General features: G+C 38.7%; 1 protein-coding gene across 1 annotated transcript in view; it reads right to left on the reverse strand.

The window, feature by feature from the left end:
- Positions 1-5300: 5300 nt before the first annotated feature.
- The window catches only part of AFF2 (ALF transcription elongation factor 2), a 413486-nt gene continuing 401618 nt past the window's right edge, over positions 5301-17168 (reverse strand). The window contains exons 20-21 of the mRNA XM_075835883.1: positions 13301-13515; positions 5301-6616 (exon numbers count right to left, since the gene is read on the reverse strand). Of these exons, the coding sequence (XP_075691998.1) occupies positions 6498-6616; positions 13301-13515 (334 nt within the window). The 3' untranslated portion in view covers positions 5301-6497. The remainder of the gene's footprint in view (positions 6617-13300; positions 13516-17168) is intronic.

Genomic DNA, 17168 nt, shown 5'->3' on the forward strand with positions numbered 1-17168 from the left:
ATATCTCTAATACATTTGTTTCTTGTCTAATGCAGAAATTAGGACTATGCTGAACATTAAGATGGTTACATATAGACCTATCTGCCAACAATTATTTTAGGAATCATTGTGTCTGAACTACATTTAGAAATAGAACTACATGGAAGATTCGGAGCTGGCAGGCAGGAGGCACACTGACTTTAATAAATGAAAATCTACATATCCCTGTAGCATGATCATGAAGCTATTTACCATAAAACATAACAGACTGTCTTTTGGAGGGTATTAAACTGTTATACCGACATAAAGCAGATGTCTTTTGATTTAACTCAACAGAACTCAACAACTGATGTATCGATAGAACATGCTTACCTATTACAAATTCCACAGTAAGACAGTTTTAGAAGTTTTTTGTAGGTGGCAAAAAATACTTTAAATAGATTTCCAGATATTTCTTCAAAATTTTTGCAGAGGTGTGCAGTCAGGATGTAATATTATGAAAATCCTTTTATAGTCTTTATTGTGCCTTCCCCTGAAGTGATTGAAAACTCTACTTTGGTGTAGACTGCAGTTTCTTAAAGAAAATCACACCATTACCGCATAGCGTTGATAACTGTTGTGAAACAATTCAAGGAGCATTTTCCTAGGAATGTGTCTATGGAATACCGTATTGCGGTACAGTATAGTTTTTTACATGTATTTTTAATGCTGTGAGTTCACTCAAGTCATAGTGGAAAATTTTACCAAAACCATCTGAAAAATGCCAAAACATCTCACACCACTATTTTGGGGACCATAAAGAGGGGAAGCCTAGACCAAGCACTAAGTCTTCCTGTTCCAGGTGGTTAGGAGTGTGGTAGCGTTAACTAGCACCAAATCAGGGCCCCATGTTAATTACTATAGAGCTTCTTCACCTCTATGTATGCATCTGTACCACAGAGTAACATCTGATCATTGCAGTAATTATTTGCAGCGGCAAAATCGCAGAGAACCAGCCGCATGTAAATAAAAGGATATAAGGAAGAGAGAACAAGGAATGTTTTATACACCTAGTCTGGTTGCAACTTCCTATTTGTAGTTACAGTTGGAAGAGCAGCTCTGAAGTACAAACTGCTGATCTCACAAGAGAAGTTTAAAGTTTAAAAAAAGAGGAACATTTATGAGCACATGTATATTTTATTATTCTCATTTGGGCAAAAATGTGCTATCAAGCATCAGGAAAAGCTGCATTTTAAATGCCTATTTCAAAGTTACATCATTGGGATAATAAATTGCAATGGAGCTAACCATACTAAGTATCAAATACTAAAATAAATAATACAGATATTTTACAGTAATTAACACGTTAAAGGTAACATGACTGATTCCAGTTGGAAAACACAATACTGAACACTAACCTATAAGATATGTAATGAAGATGAACGTTCCAAATGTTATTGGGGCAACCAATATTATTAACCAAGATTATAAAGCTTGTTCATCAGGATAGCACTTGATAATTCAGACAAAAATCTAAATTCTGATTGGTGGCTGTTGGTAACAACACTTATGTGCAAACCGCACTATATTATTTAACACACCTAAACACATTTTGTTGAACAATCATTAAATACAGTACAGAATTATATTTAAATATATACATGATTATATGGCCGTATGTAAACCAGTTTTGGCAATCCTCAAATAAATCACTTAAGGGGATTTTTTTTTATTTTTACTAAAGTTGTACATTACCAGTAAGACCTCCTGTCAACTTGCTGAAAATGTTATCCTAATGTTTCTTATTTATTACAGAGTATTGGAAAAATACATAACAACCAAAAATGCCACAATTAGAACGTCCAAATGGACTGTCACCTAGCTTTTCAGGCCTATAAATGGCAGATATACAAACATAGCTCCCATATTGCTGCATAACTAGGCAACTGGGAAAGCTGAGTTAGAGCCCATGCTGGAGCTGTAATAATGATCCTATTGGTTGCCATACATCTTTTCCATAAATAGGTATTATTAAGAACAATGGTGTAGCCAGGGAGGCTGGCGGGCATGTGCACCCCAATTCGGGTGCCAAGATGGGAAGCACCAACAAGACACTCTAACTTGGCCATGGTATTTAGATATAGGGCAAGGGCAGTAAACTGAATCTTCACCCAAGGTAGGGTAAAGCCCAGCTACAGTGCTAAGTAAGAATTTTTGACAATTTGACAGGAAATGACAACTCAAGCAAGAAGGAATACTGTGTATACTGGAAAAAAAAGCTGTGCTAAATAATAAATATGGATAAACTGCCCAGCAGAACAGGGGTTAATGGTATTCTTAATCTACAGGCACTTTCAGTACTAAATAATTTAGAGAAACAGTTTATTGTAATGTTCGTATTGCTGTGATTATTCCTTTGGTTGCCACAGCAGCCGTTAATGTACCAGGACATATGCACTTAACTCTAGTGTATCTAGGTACAGGTCAATGGTACAATTTATCTGTTAAGACTCTTAAAGTGGAAAGTGAGGGCTAGATATGTACCAATATAGCAGTAACACTGATTCATATTTACAACCACTTTATTCTGATGCTTTCTTTGACTGTGTCAAACAAATAGTCACCAAATAAATGAACTGCTCTAGCCAGTACATGGATTTTTTACCACCCCAGGCTGCTATATCATTCAGTCTGGAAAAAGCCATTGAACTGAGGCAACAGATAAATAACTAAAATACTTTCCTAGAATCACTGCGGAGTTCACACTCACAATACATGCATCAACTCTACATCCACGATCCTATACTCATATGGAAATAATGGACATTCTCCATCTTTTCCGTTGAGATTTCACTCCATCTTTGGTGAGATCCATTCTCATTTTATTTCTCATGCACATGGCCATGGTATGATTCTATAGTGTAGGGATCTGTAATACGTTACCCAAAGCTTGCCATGGGATCATACTGAGTGCTTCCAATTTTATATGTGCTATGCAGTTTCACATGCTGTATTGCAAAGGTATTTAACCTTATCAGTCTTACTTCTAGGGGAGAATACTGTACTGCAGAATGGCAACATACAGTTACACATAGAGTGCCTAGGGGACACCATGGGCCACCAGACACGGTTCATGTCCAAAGCTCTCTATAATGTGAACATGGAGTGAGCCTTAGCTGCTTGGTATTGAATTTATCACTGGTTTTGAGAGGCAATATCAATATTAGGTGTAGGTCTATTTATTAATATAACTTTTGAGTTTATATAACTTTTATCAATATCAATTATATGATTATTAAAGCCTGCACCTATATTATGATTAATATATTCATCTAGGACAATGAGACAGACTTACTAATAGTTTATAAGATTTACACAGTGTAAACTTAGACATGGCAGTCAGAAAATGTGGCAAATTTATCAAAGTGATTCATGGTATATGATAAATTTGGTGCATTTAGCTAGACATGCTAAACACTTTTCTATTTCTTATACCACTTATAAGTTGGCTTAGATTACGGCAATTTTTTGTGCCAAAATTTTGGCAAATGTTTGGACCACGATGTAGCATTTTAAGCCATGCCCTTCTCTTTCGAGCACACCCCTTTTCTGTTGAGACACACCCCTAGTCTGAAATGCATAAATGAGGCACACAGCATAAATGCAACTAAAAAATGTGGGGCACAGCATGTATGCCAGATTTCTGTCTGATTGTGAATAGTAAATCTGCCCCAATGCATTTAGGAACCTAAAAATTAAGGGATGTCATTACTGTATGTACCTCTTTTTCAATAATTTTGCCTGTCCATCATGTGTACCTATTGAGAAATGTAAGGTTAAAGGACACTGCTTAGAGACACATGTTCTGACTAATGTCTACACCCTTGTCTAGAATCATCAATATAAGCTCACTCTGTTAAAATCATACTTAGTAGTCTTTAACATAAATCCAACATAGCTAAGAATGTGACAAAGGATCAATGAAAATCTACCAGTTCCATGACTATAAATATATGATTGAATATATGTATGGTACAAATCCAGCTCTCTTGCCGATTTACCAACAGTGACAAGGGTACAACCAAACTTGCTGACATCAGTTTTATGTGCAAACCCCCGAGTCAACATAAAGGCCCCAACATATAGCCCCAGTCAACATAAAGTTAAGCCTTAGTGGTTTTCATACGTCCTCATTGCTACAATCATGAAAGATACATACTAAGTGACAACCCAACAATCGAAGCCTAGATATGGCTTAAGAAATTATGCAAATGGTACTATGTAAGTTGTAGTAATGGAGCTGTAAAGGTAAAAATAAATAAATAAAAACTAACTTTTAACCACTTTGTATTTTTGTGCTTTATTGTTAAGCAACTCATTTAGAAATGTATATTTTGAGAAATGAGGTTAAAATTCATTGACACATTTGGTTTTTCAACTGAAGTCTGAGGTAACTTATTAATACATAATAATTTTAATAACTTATTTGAATCACTTAATTTTTCAGCTTCTACCGGGAGGTAGCCAATATAAAAGACCTAAATAATTTACTAAGAATTGAATGTTTAATACTATGTTATCTCAATGTCTACTAAGTCAGATACCTAGGAAAGGCCATCAATATCTTATCGGTTGGAATTGAACTCCCAGCACCCCCGCTAATCAGCTACATAAAAAGCTGCTGCAGCAGCTTAGTCTTATTAAAATGAATAGGACTAAACTACAGTAGCAGGCAGAGCCACAACCAAATATATGGCGCTGCTGTAAATAACAAAGGGGTCATGGCGATGGCTGGAGCGCCATTGCTTATTCATGCAGATGATCGGCATGTGTGCTGAGAGTCGTAGCCCGACCGACCAGATATTGATGGCTTATCCTAAGGGTAGGCCATTAATATTACTGTCCCATAATATCTCTTTAAAGGGGTTTTCCGGTTTTAAACAAATAAAACTCTAAAGTGTATTTCCATCTCGTACACTTATGACATATCTACAGGATATGCCATAAATGTTTGATAAATGCGGGTCCCCCCTGAATCCGGTTCCACCTTCTGCTGATGTCGCTGGGCTCCGGCTACTGTCTGACAAGATGGCCCAGTTTCCTGGAAATAGCCTAGCGTGTTTTGCTTTGCTGCTTCTAGAACTTCCATGAAAGTTATGAAAACAGAGTAGCATAACTAGAAATGACTACTTAAGTATAATTGTTGTAAGATATGAACACATCCATTTTCAACATTGATGGAATCACTTTGGCAAAAGTTAAATAAATAATACATAAAAAGTCTTGCAGATATGTGGTGAAATTGCATGTTCCTGCTCAATAAATGCTAAGAAGGTGTCCTATTCACTAGATATTACCACAACTTTGTTCACTCAAATGACATTGCACTTATATAAGCATTGTATATGGTATACAGTAACATCAAAAGCCATAACCAAAACCTAGTCAATTTCCTGTGGTCTTTTTGAAACAAAAAGTTGCAACAATTTGATCTACATGTACAATGCTAGCTCACATTAGAATGGTATCCGTAACATGACCCGTGTATCTTCATACCTTGTTTTTAGCAAATTGGTAAGTTATTTCAGCAATGATTTTAACAGATTTTTGGAGGTATAAAAGTATAGCAAGATGTGCTATATCCTGTCCAACAATTTTCCAAATCTATTTAAAAAATTGCCTCTTGTGGTCCACTTGCCTACTGATATAATTCTTTCATGTGTATTGCTAAAAACAGGGAATGGGGATAAATGTGGGGTAATAAGGGATAGTGATATAATGTGAACAAAGCCCTATTAGTGCTGGCAGGTAAGTCTCACTCTTCTTTCTTTCCTATCATCATACATTTTGGGAACATTCTTGAAAAAAAGCTTCATGCAAAACTGCAAAGCAGAGAACTTGAGAAACACATTTAAACTCTCAGAATGTAAAGCTGCTTCAGCCCATTTTTGGCTCACTGGAGTTCACTAGTATACAGTTTATTGAAAATGATCATTTTGACAGCATATTCTTCCTCATAAACATTGATTGCCCACTAATATTTCTCCATAATTATTCAATATATTCTTTTGTAAATCTTACAGAAGAACCGAGAGTAAACAATATCCACTTTACTTCTTACAAAAGAAAACAGCAAAGCTCTTTTGAAGATAATACTTAAAATATTTCTTCCCAATTAAAGTGTTTTCATAAAACACTTGCGCATTGAAGACATTTTGTTCCAAATCTTCACAAAGTGCATCATGTTCTTAAGTAAAGGCAGTGAAGACTAAAAATAATATCTTTAAAAATGTACCGTTTCATAAAGCACGTAGGAATGGATCCAAGAGACGAAAGGCATATTAAAGATTTGGAAATTATTGGTTGAATTGGCTAATGCTACGACGTAATCTGAATTTCCAATGAAGGTAAAATCCACTTCCAACAGACATTATATAAAAAGTTGAAGTCAATGTAATGAGTGGATTTCCACCAGCCAAAGTCTTTTTGCTGGTAGAGGTAGAATGTAGGAATATGTGTGATGGGTAAAGCAGACACTACTATAATTGAGATTCAATGCGTAGCCAGTAGAGTCCTTGTCGAACATAGCGAACCAGGTCAGTCATGGTACTGTGTTGAGTTAAGGGCTCCATTAATGTGTCAAGGTCTTGAAAGAACTCTGTAATAGCATAAGAGATACATTGTTAATTTTTGTTTATCACATTACCAATTGTATACACATATATTGTTAACAAGGTCTTGAGCACGTTTTAAGTAGCTCAAGATAAGGTTATGAACTTAGGCTGTATTGACCAACATGTCTCTAACCCATCAGAGTGCCATAATTGGGGCTAATTAAATGAATCTGGAAACAATAATAAAAAAAATTATGCTAACTATGTAAAAAGAGATTTTTCCCTTTTTCCAACTACTGATCCACTATGGAAATAATTTTCAAGTCCATAATTTTCTACCATTGAAGAATCGCATAAGATATATGTTAGGTGTCCATGCCTGACACTGTCAATTAGTTAAACTCTAGAAATTGCCAGGGGAATAACAAAGTAAATTGTTATTGCATAGTGCCCAATTGAATTTATTGGTTGCAATGGACACTGGTTGTGCTTTAAGAGCAGAAAGTCACGCTTGATTAATTTTAATGGATTGAGTTACCCCCTCTATTACTTCAATGGGATGTAATTCGAGGTCAATTTACAAGGAGCATAAGCAACTTATTCAAAGCATTGATAGTTGAGAGCTTGTAAAATGAATATGCTATACTACACATGATTCATGTTTTTTTCTGTTATAAATTAGAGCATGAAAGGGTGGAATACTTTGTGAAGAGTACGGCCTCCACTTGCTCATGATAAATGTGCTGAATAGCAAAACAGATGGGTATTGTAAACAATGCATTTATTCTTCATTATTACCTGACTAGATTTACTATAGAACAACTGTATTTCATTTTCCAAAATGACACACTCATTACAAATAGAAATGGTCTTATATGATTTTTTTTCTAAAAGTGTCAGCTATATTTTATTTTTAACTATCAGGATATGCAAACAAATAGACGAGGTGCAGTGACGACCATGATTAATTTTTTACGATGGTCTAAAGGTCGTTCGCAACTTTTTTTCCCATAGGAAAACCAAAAAATGACAGTGGTGATAATGCTACAATTGTATCCCTCTAATCAGCAGAATGAACGGGCAGCAGGGCAGGAGCATCACAGCCCCTTCATTGCCTTGCCCGACACATTAAAGTCAATACATATGTGCAGGGCCGCCATCAGGGGGGTATTACTGGTACTCCCGTCAGGGGCCCGGCCACATGGATGAAGAAAAGGGGCCCGCCGGGCTGCCGTCGCCCCCCCTCGGTCTGTAGCCCCCCCTCGCAACGCTCACGGGCCCCCTCTCGCAATGGTCACGGGCCCCCCCTCGCAACACCCGCAGCACCCCCCTAGCGACCCCCCCTAGCGAGACCCCCCCTAGCGACACTCCCCTAGCAACACTCGCGGCAGCCCCTGCATACCTGTTGTAGCTTCACTGGAGGGGAAGATGCAGCATGTGCTGAAGCTGCGTGTGGAGATCCCGCCCCCCAGCTCCTCTACACTGCCGACCGGACCTGCAGGCTGGTGAGTATGTTCCCCTATCCATCCTGATTCCCACCCCCCTGACCCCATTTGTAGATTGTATAAAGTTGGTTAAAAAGTTTTTTGGTATTTTTTCGTTTTCCTAGCGGTTTTTTGCCGCGATTTTCGTAATCGCGGCAAAAATGGCGCAGTTTTGCCACGATTATATAAAAATCGCGGCAAAACCGCGTGATTTGTGCCGCAATTACGAAAATTGCATAAAAAAAAGATACAAAACATGAAAAGTGCTATTAGGCTATATTCTCACAGTGCGGTCAAGTCACGTTTTTGCAAAAATTGTGGCAAAAAAATGGGATTTCATCGCACTGTGTATCTAGACTAAGGCCTTATTCAGACGGCCGTGACATACGGAGCGTGTATCAGCTGTATCTCACAGGCTGACCACAATTCATGGAGCCGGACTCCTAGCATCATAGTTATCAGTGTTGCTGGGAGTCCTTGCCTCTCCGCGGGTATACTGTCCCATACTGTAATGATGCTTTCAGTACGGGACCGGGGACAGTATTCCCACGGGAACGGAGGGACTGTGATCATAGATAACTGTGATGCTAGAAACCCGGCTCCCTGAACTGTGGTCGGTCCGGGAAATATGGCCGATACACGGTCCTTATATCACAGACCGAACATGGACATCTGAATAAGCCACTTACTTGCCTCCTATTTTTGGTGCGGATTGCGCACTGAAAATTCACTACAAATTACAATATAAGGCCTTATTCACACGAACGTGTTATACGTCCGTGATACTTATTACGTCGCACGGACTTATGTTAGTGAATGGGGCGGTTCAGACTGTCAGTGAATTTCACGCAGCGTGTGTGCGCTGTGTAAAACTCACGACATGTCCTATACTTGCCCGTGTTTCGCGCAGCACGCACCCATTGAAGTCATTGGGTGCGTGCAAATTGTGCACGCACACGGAAGCACTTCCGGGTGACGCGCGTGATTCGCGCTACAGTAGGTAAAGAAGTGAAGGGAAACATAAAAGCCCCCCCTTCTTTACTGTGTTGTAACATCAAAACAGAGTGTCATAATGATGCCGGCTGCGCGAAAATCACGCAGCCGCGCACCATATGCTGACGCCACACTGAACTTTTGCTCGGGCAAAATTCAGCGTTTTTTGCGCATGCAAAACGGACACGTTCGTGTGAATAAAGCCTAAGGCGATATTCAGACCAACGTGTGTGAAATCAGACGTGAAGAACGGCCGTTTTTTGTGGCCGATTTGCAGCCGTGCGGGACCCGTTTTCACACATCCCTCATAGACTTGAGTCTATTGAGGGATCCGTGAAAACACACAAAAATAGGACATGTCTTATTTTTTTACAGGCCCTTCACACGATCCGTTAGAACAACAACCGTGTGAATAGCCCCATAGAAATACACGCAGCCGTGTGACAGCCATTAAAAAACGTCCTTCACACGGACGATTAACACGTTAGTCTGAATAAGCCCCAACTCATGTGAATGGGGTTTGTCAAAACCTCATGCACGTGCAGCATTTCACCCCACAAATAATTTTTTTTCAGCTTCCCAGTACATTATGCGGTACAATAAATGGTGCCATGAAAAGCTACAACTTGTACCGCAAAAAACAAGTCCTCAAGTAAAAAAAATGATAGCTTTTGGAAGGTGGAGAGGAAAAAACAAAAGAAGAGGGAATGGGTTAAATAAGCTGCATGCCTATTAGCCCTTATTCACACGCCAGGGTTTCCCGGCCGGGTGACGGCCGTTCATAAATTAGCCGTCACCCGGCTGCAGTAGGAACAATAGACCCCTAAAGGGCTATTCTAACGATCGATTTTTTGACGGGCCGGGAAAACCGGCCATCAAAAAATGGGACATGCCCTATTTTCGGCCGTTTACCCGGCCCCCATCTGGGCAGTGACATCAGGGGAAACTCCTGAAGCGGAATCCCCGAACACTCTGTGACCGGGGATTCCACACCAGGAGAAGCCAGTAACGTTCAGTGTCCATAAATGGACACAGACGACAGGGGCTTTTCCTGATGTGGAATCATCGGCCACATGGGGATTCCCCTTCAGGAGTTGCCCCTGATGTCACTGTCCAGATATGCCCAGCCCGGAACGGATGCAAAACTAATGCAAACCGGCCGGGAAAAACGGCGGGACGCTGTCGTGTGAATAAGGCCTAAGGGTATGTTCACACAATTAGCAAAAACAGTCTGAAAATACAGAGATATTCAAGGGAAAACAGCTCCTGATTTTCAGAAGTTTTTTAAGCAAACTCGTGTTTGCTCATCCACTTCTCTTCGTTACCACCCAGCTTCTGGCAGTGCACAGACACACAGCGTGTCCTCGCGAGATCACGCTGTGACGTCACTCACTTCCTCCCACAGGAACTTCATCGCGTCGGACGAGCGAGGACACTCTGTGTGTCTGAACTGCCAGAAGCTGGGTGTTGACGAAGAGAAGTGGATGATGCTGATTCGTCAGCATCATAGACTTCTATTCACAACGCCCAGCTAGTAAAAGAAGTAAAAACGCCCAGATGTACACACACAAGACACGCCCACTTGGACATAACTTTAAACACGCCCAGTTGTACTTAAGAAAGGCTCATTTGCATAAATATAAAAATGCTCATAACTTGGCCAAAAATGCTCATTTTTGAAGAAAAAACAAAACGTTACTGTTCTCTACATTGCAGCGCCGATCTGCTGCAATAGGAGATAGGGGTTTGAAAATCTGGTGACAGAGCCTCTTTAAGGCCCTTTCACATCGTATTGTTGCCCTAAGTTTATCGTGTAGTCAGGAAATCTCCTACCTTACAGTATAAACAACGTAGACGATAATTCACAGGGCTCCATTATGTCCTTTTAGCCTCCGTCGGGCTGGTGGACGTCGGTTTACCTTCTTTTTGAAGGATGAAATGGCGTAGTAAACTTTGTTATTCCGGAGTCCCCAGGCAGCATCACAAGTGCTCTACCCGTGGACTTTGTCCGTGGGAGCTCCTGACATTACTGTCCATATATGTAAAGTGACATCAGGGGATTCTCCAGGGCCGGAATCCCTGGCCAGAATGTTGCCGACGCTCCGGCCGTGTACTCAGGCTTTGTGCAGCTTCTGACGTCACTTACGTATATGGACATCAGGAACAGCGCCATAGTCCCTGGGCAGAGCGCTAGTAGAAGGCTCCAGCCTTGTTCATGGGCAGTGACTTCAGGAGTTTCCCCTGGGCCATTCCCCAGGCGACGTATCCCACTATATGCCATACAGTCGGATACGTTTTAGCTAAATAGATCAAAATCCGGAGCATGAACGGGTCACTGCCGGCTCCATGGTTTCCTTCACTGTAATTGACATCAGCACCAAAATCATTTAATGCGAATAACGTACAAACGTGAGCGCCACACTTTCCGTTGCCCACCCCCGGTAATGGAGGGGGGGCCCAGACATCATGGCTGTATGGGGCCCAGAAATTCCTGATGGCGGCCCTGCATATGTGACTGAGTCGTATACTGCAGTACCAGACAAAGCCAATAGGTGTTCCTTAGTCAGGTATTGCAGTGAAGGATGTTCTGCTGATCAATGGGGCGCCAACCCTCTGGATTATACATTAATGGCGTTTTCTAAGGCTATCAAAGTAAAATACTAGAAAATCACTTTATTACATAAAAAAATATATGGACCCTGACAGGTTGCTACCAGCTTTAGATGGGGTTACCTTTTTTTTTTTACTAGACTCATGAGTCCAGTTGTGGGGGGGACCCGGATCCCTGCTATTCCAGATTGACCCTGTATACTAACATGTTGGAAATTGTCTTATACATTTATGCTAATAATAATACAACTGAATACCTTGTGGTTAAAAGCTGTATTTTTATACAATACCTTTTCTCTACTAATTTTAATTGTTTTGTCACTATTTACAACAAATATATAAATTTCTTATATGAATCCTTTACCAAGTATATGAAATGTGCACTTTCAATAAATAGGATTTAAGACTCAAATCACTGAAACTAATTTTTCACTGGGTGTGCTTTTATTTTACTGTAATATTATATTTTAATTGATTTCAAGCTAAATATTTAGCACCATAACACACTGTGCTAATTGCCAGATTCAAAACACAGTAATTAATTTTAACATCAAAACACCCTACTGTGGAAATGCTTCTAGGTTTACATGGGAATTTTAACAAATGTGTATATTGCCTATAATTATGTCATTAATAAGATGCAATTTTAGATTAGGCTGGCTTATTCTTTATTTCTTGTTAAAATCTAGAAAATATGACTATGTAAGAAACACGACTGGGAATCAAGTGATCAAAAGCCAACAAAATATTGATAAACTTGTAGTTGACACCTCTGATTCAATGCATGCTAGATCTGTAAGTTGTCTCACATTTTCTTTAAAATATATACCAAAATATAAAATACAGACATTAAATAATATCAAAATTTTAATAATGTAACATTAACTTGACAAATACAGGAAGGAATGAAATATTCAATCATTGAAATTCCTTCAAATAGGAATACTGCACTCACTAAAAAGCCCTCAACATACATAATGATTGGAGAAGGATAACATAGTGCACATATGTAATAAGGGTTGTATGATTTGTCCTTCTAGTTTAGTCCTTTTGGTGAATAAACATGTCTCAGAAGGCTCATGCAGATAAACATTAAATTGTCTCCTTGGCTTCCTCTTTGACCCCCCATCTATACAAAGCAGGACATATCATCAATAAGGTCTAACAGGAGTAAGTGACTAAAAAGTCAACTTCCAATGGGGTTGTCTTCTCCTGGACCTTTGGAGCTTTTTATTGTGTCAGAGCCCGTGCCACCAGAGGAGTCTTTGAAACGCTGATGGGCCAGTCTGACCATTATTATGTCCACGCAAGTCCTCCTAATTCAGGTCAGAAGGCTACAGAAGGTGTAAAGGGCATGGATTCCTTAGCAATTGTTATTCAGCATGCCTGGAGTTTGTTTAGTAACTGTTTACTAACTTTTCATTATGAAGACATCAGGAAGATGCTTTACTAGTCATATATTTATATTAACCTCTTCCCGACATCCGTCGTATCCGCACGTCGGGTGGGGGTTTATGGAGTACAGGTGATGAGACGCCTGATATGTGGGATACTGATCACAGATATTATCAACTGCTTATACTAGGTTATTAAATACCATATTGAGCATTATTATTTATGTTAAATGTATCTTGAACATACCCTTATTTTCCTTTGTAAGTTTCTCCGCCATGTCCCAGTGTTCATAGCTACGCAAGACGTTGTTGGTGATATTAACATGGCTGGCAGCCATATGGTGGATTCGCTGTGGGATAGAGACTGTGCCTGTAGAAGAGGAACCTGGAACTGCACTGATATTCCCAGCAGAACTTGCTGAAGAGGGACTTAGTGACATTGGAGAAGGGGTCTCAGTATTCCTGAAACAAAACAACATTATGTCATTATATATTTGTACAACTATTAATAAAATACAATAAACTGATATTGAAGTTGTAAGTTTAGCTGTCTTAACACGATTAGATCCTTTTCTGTGAAGGTTAAGCAATGTACAGTAGTTAAAGATGGCCTATTAATTATATAATATAGAGAGATGATAAGGCATATCATGTGACCTAGCATCTTGGCAGGAGCCAGTCCTTTAAGTGATCATTTACTCAATTAATGTTCTTGAGGCAATCATTTGATTAACTGCGGCTACATAATCAACAGATGAAATTCTAGCATTTTCTGTTTCTATGTGGAAGGTATCAACATACTGCTGTTGACAGATCTGTTATTCTTATTATTTGCCTGTATTTAGTATTTTGATGGAAAAACAGGTTGTTCTGATATGAATTGGCAGTGAATCTGATTAACTCAGCAGTAGCTTAAAGAAATTTTCCAGATGATATTATTTCTCACCTTTTGACGGGAGAGCAATCTACTACTTCCATATCTCCCATAGAGGTGTATTAAGTTGCAGCAGGCATGTTTTCTCACTGCTCCATACAACCGCTACCCACAATGGATGTACTAGTGAGGGAGGATAGGGGACTGGGGTCACTAATCTAGAAGTTTGTGGGGGTCGAACCCCCACATATCTAATATTAATTGCCTATAATTTGCATAGGTGATAAATGTTAATGGCTGCAATACCCCTTTCATACCCCCTGCAGACCTGTCCATGATACTTGAATACACATAAACCTATATATGCTAATTCTTATTTATTTGGTAATATTTTCTAAATCTAGAGTCCATATTGTCAAATAAACATGGAAACAGTTAATAAATCTGCCTATTTATTGACTCTAAAAATATTGCTTTGAGAAGACATTTCTATGGGAAATAATGGTACTGAAATAGCTGCCTACATGTATACAATGTATGTTCTCACAACAACCACACAGGAAGTCAAATATACACATAATATCTTTTCAATGTGAAAAAAACCCCATCCAAATTATAACAAACATGTATTATATATTTCTGTATGGCGCCTCTTTAAAATAATAATGGAAAATACTTTGTTGTTTTCTTTAGATTCCACAGTTGCCTATAGATGATTCAGATGCTAAAAGGTTTTGCTTTTTATTTTTAATCACAGTACTTTAAGGTGAAATAATAAAAAAAAAATAAGCATTACTCTAAAGGGATTATTCATTATTTAAAATAGAGATAAAAAAAACAAAAAACCTCCGGTGTCTCATAGCTATAATGAATTTCTACCTTGCTGACGAATTCTACCAGCGCTACCGGCAGCCAAGAAAAAAAAGTCTCAGCAAATAATACAAAGTCTCTTATTTTATCGTTTTTGGAAATCCACAATGGCAATTTCCGACAAATATGGTCCACGCAATACTCAAAGTGCAATTCATAAAAGACCCCCACCGTGTATTATTGTCTACAAAAAGCAAGGAAGAATAACAAACAATTCCTTCAGAAATGGTATGAGGAAATTGTCTGTAATTACAGATGAATCCTTACATACTGTTTAGAAATTTTTAAAGGCAATGTGTTTGGTGCAGAACTAATGCTGATTACAGAGGTGAATTTAATTCTAGACGAGGTGATTAGCAATCTCCTGGTGCCAAAAACCCGCTAGATATTAACAGGCTCTCTCTCATCCACACAGACAGCGGGATGTCAGAGCTGTAGCTTTTGAATTATACTTGATAATTCAGCTCCCTGAAGAAAGCCAAGCCGCTCTCTGTATCTCACATGGCAGAAAAAGAATTGTTTGAGACAATTTTTATCTACGTTTGAATCTGTTATATTTCTGCTGAAGCTTATGTCCTGCAATGATGGGATGAGTTGCTAACAATTGCATTATTGGTATTGCAATTATTATTATTATTATTTTATCATGATTATGCATTAAAAATCTCTATGTTGAAATAAACAGGTAAGTCATTGCATTAAAGTCATAATTCCAGCTCGATAACACTGGTCCAGTCAAGACACTGTGGGCTGCCACTTTCGTGGTACATTATGGCCAGGACGTGTAGTTTTGATGCCGTTTTTGTGGCAGTTTTTGGCAATTCGAATTTGCTAATTCGTTTCTTAATAGACAACTGGACATCTTTTTACTTTTTACAAACTGGGCGTTGTACAGAGGAGTGTATGACGCTGACCAATCAGTGACCAATCAGCGTCATACACTTCTCATTGTACCAGCCCATTGTTACAGTGTGATCGTGCAGTGAAAGAAGCTGGGCTGGAACAATGAGAAGTGTATGACGCTGATTGGTCACTGATTGGTCAGCCTCATACACTTCTCTGTACAACACCCAGTTGGTAAAAAGTAAAAAAAACGCCCAGTTGTCTATTAAGAAACGAATTAGCATAAATGTAAAATTGCTCAAAACTTGCTAAAAAATAATCGTTTTTCAAAATAAAAAACACTGCTGTTATCTACATTACAGCGCCGATCAGATTATGTAGGATGTAGTACTTATAATCTGGTGACAGAGCCTGTTTAAAGAAGACCTGTTGGCTCTCCTGACATGTCTGTTTTAGTAAATTCTTGCATTTCTCAATTCTGGAGCCTCTTTTTTTTTTTTATAGAACTTGCCGTTCCTCTGTTACTCCCACTGGAAATGTATGAAAACTTGACAACTGGGTGTTCAACAGGGTGTGTTCCTGCACAGTGTGACACTGTTAACAAAGTATAGGTTGAGAAGTCAAGGACCATTGGAGATGAAAAAGTGCTAAGAGCACTGTGAATCAACTAGTAGTATGTGGTGAACAAAGGAAGTAACAGATGCAGACTATATTCTGAACATACATTTTACAGGTAAAGGAATGAGGCATATAAAACAAATGCGGATTCAATAGTACCCAACAACAAAGGCCGGAGTGTTGAGAAGTAGTTTTCAATATAGTCTTCTAGATAAAATAGGATATTGTAGACAAGAAGAACATTCATAGTGTTAAGGGAACATTCATCTAACTACATAGCTATGGCCTTGCATTCACGGCTGAGGTCCATATTTTCCTCCGTATATCATTAACCCCTTAATGACCATGCCTGAAAAGGCCTTAATGACGAGCCAAATTTTAAGTTTTTGCCTCTGCGTTTCAGCAGCCATAACTTTGTATTTTTTTCATTGACGTGGCTGTATGAGGCCTTGTTTTATGCGGGAGAAATAATATTCTTTTTTTTCACAGTTGGGGGTAAAAAAAATAATCTTTACGGTGTGAATATAGGAAGAATCGATTTTCAGCACAGACTTTCTTGTTTATTTTTCATCCTGTTCACGTTTCACACTAAATAACCTGTTAAATTAATTCTTGAGGTTATTACAGTCGTGTAGATACCTAATATGTGTAGGTTTTTTATTTTTATGTAACGTAGGGGCAATAAAATATATTTTGTGCAAAATAATGTCCTTTTCTTGGGATATTGTTTTATTTATTACATTTTTTTGTTACTTTTTTTAAAATCCAATTAAGGGATAACTTTACTTAAAAATTTATTTTTTACTTATAATGTATTAGCATACTCCTGTATGCTACTACATTATACTGTGTCACTTTGACACAGGCTGCTGTTAAGGCAGCACATAGTGTGCCCCAACAGCAGGCAAAC

This window comes from Rhinoderma darwinii, chromosome 8, assembly GCF_050947455.1.
Source record: "Rhinoderma darwinii isolate aRhiDar2 chromosome 8, aRhiDar2.hap1, whole genome shotgun sequence".
NCBI classification, from domain to species: Eukaryota; Metazoa; Chordata; class Amphibia; order Anura; family Rhinodermatidae; genus Rhinoderma; species Rhinoderma darwinii.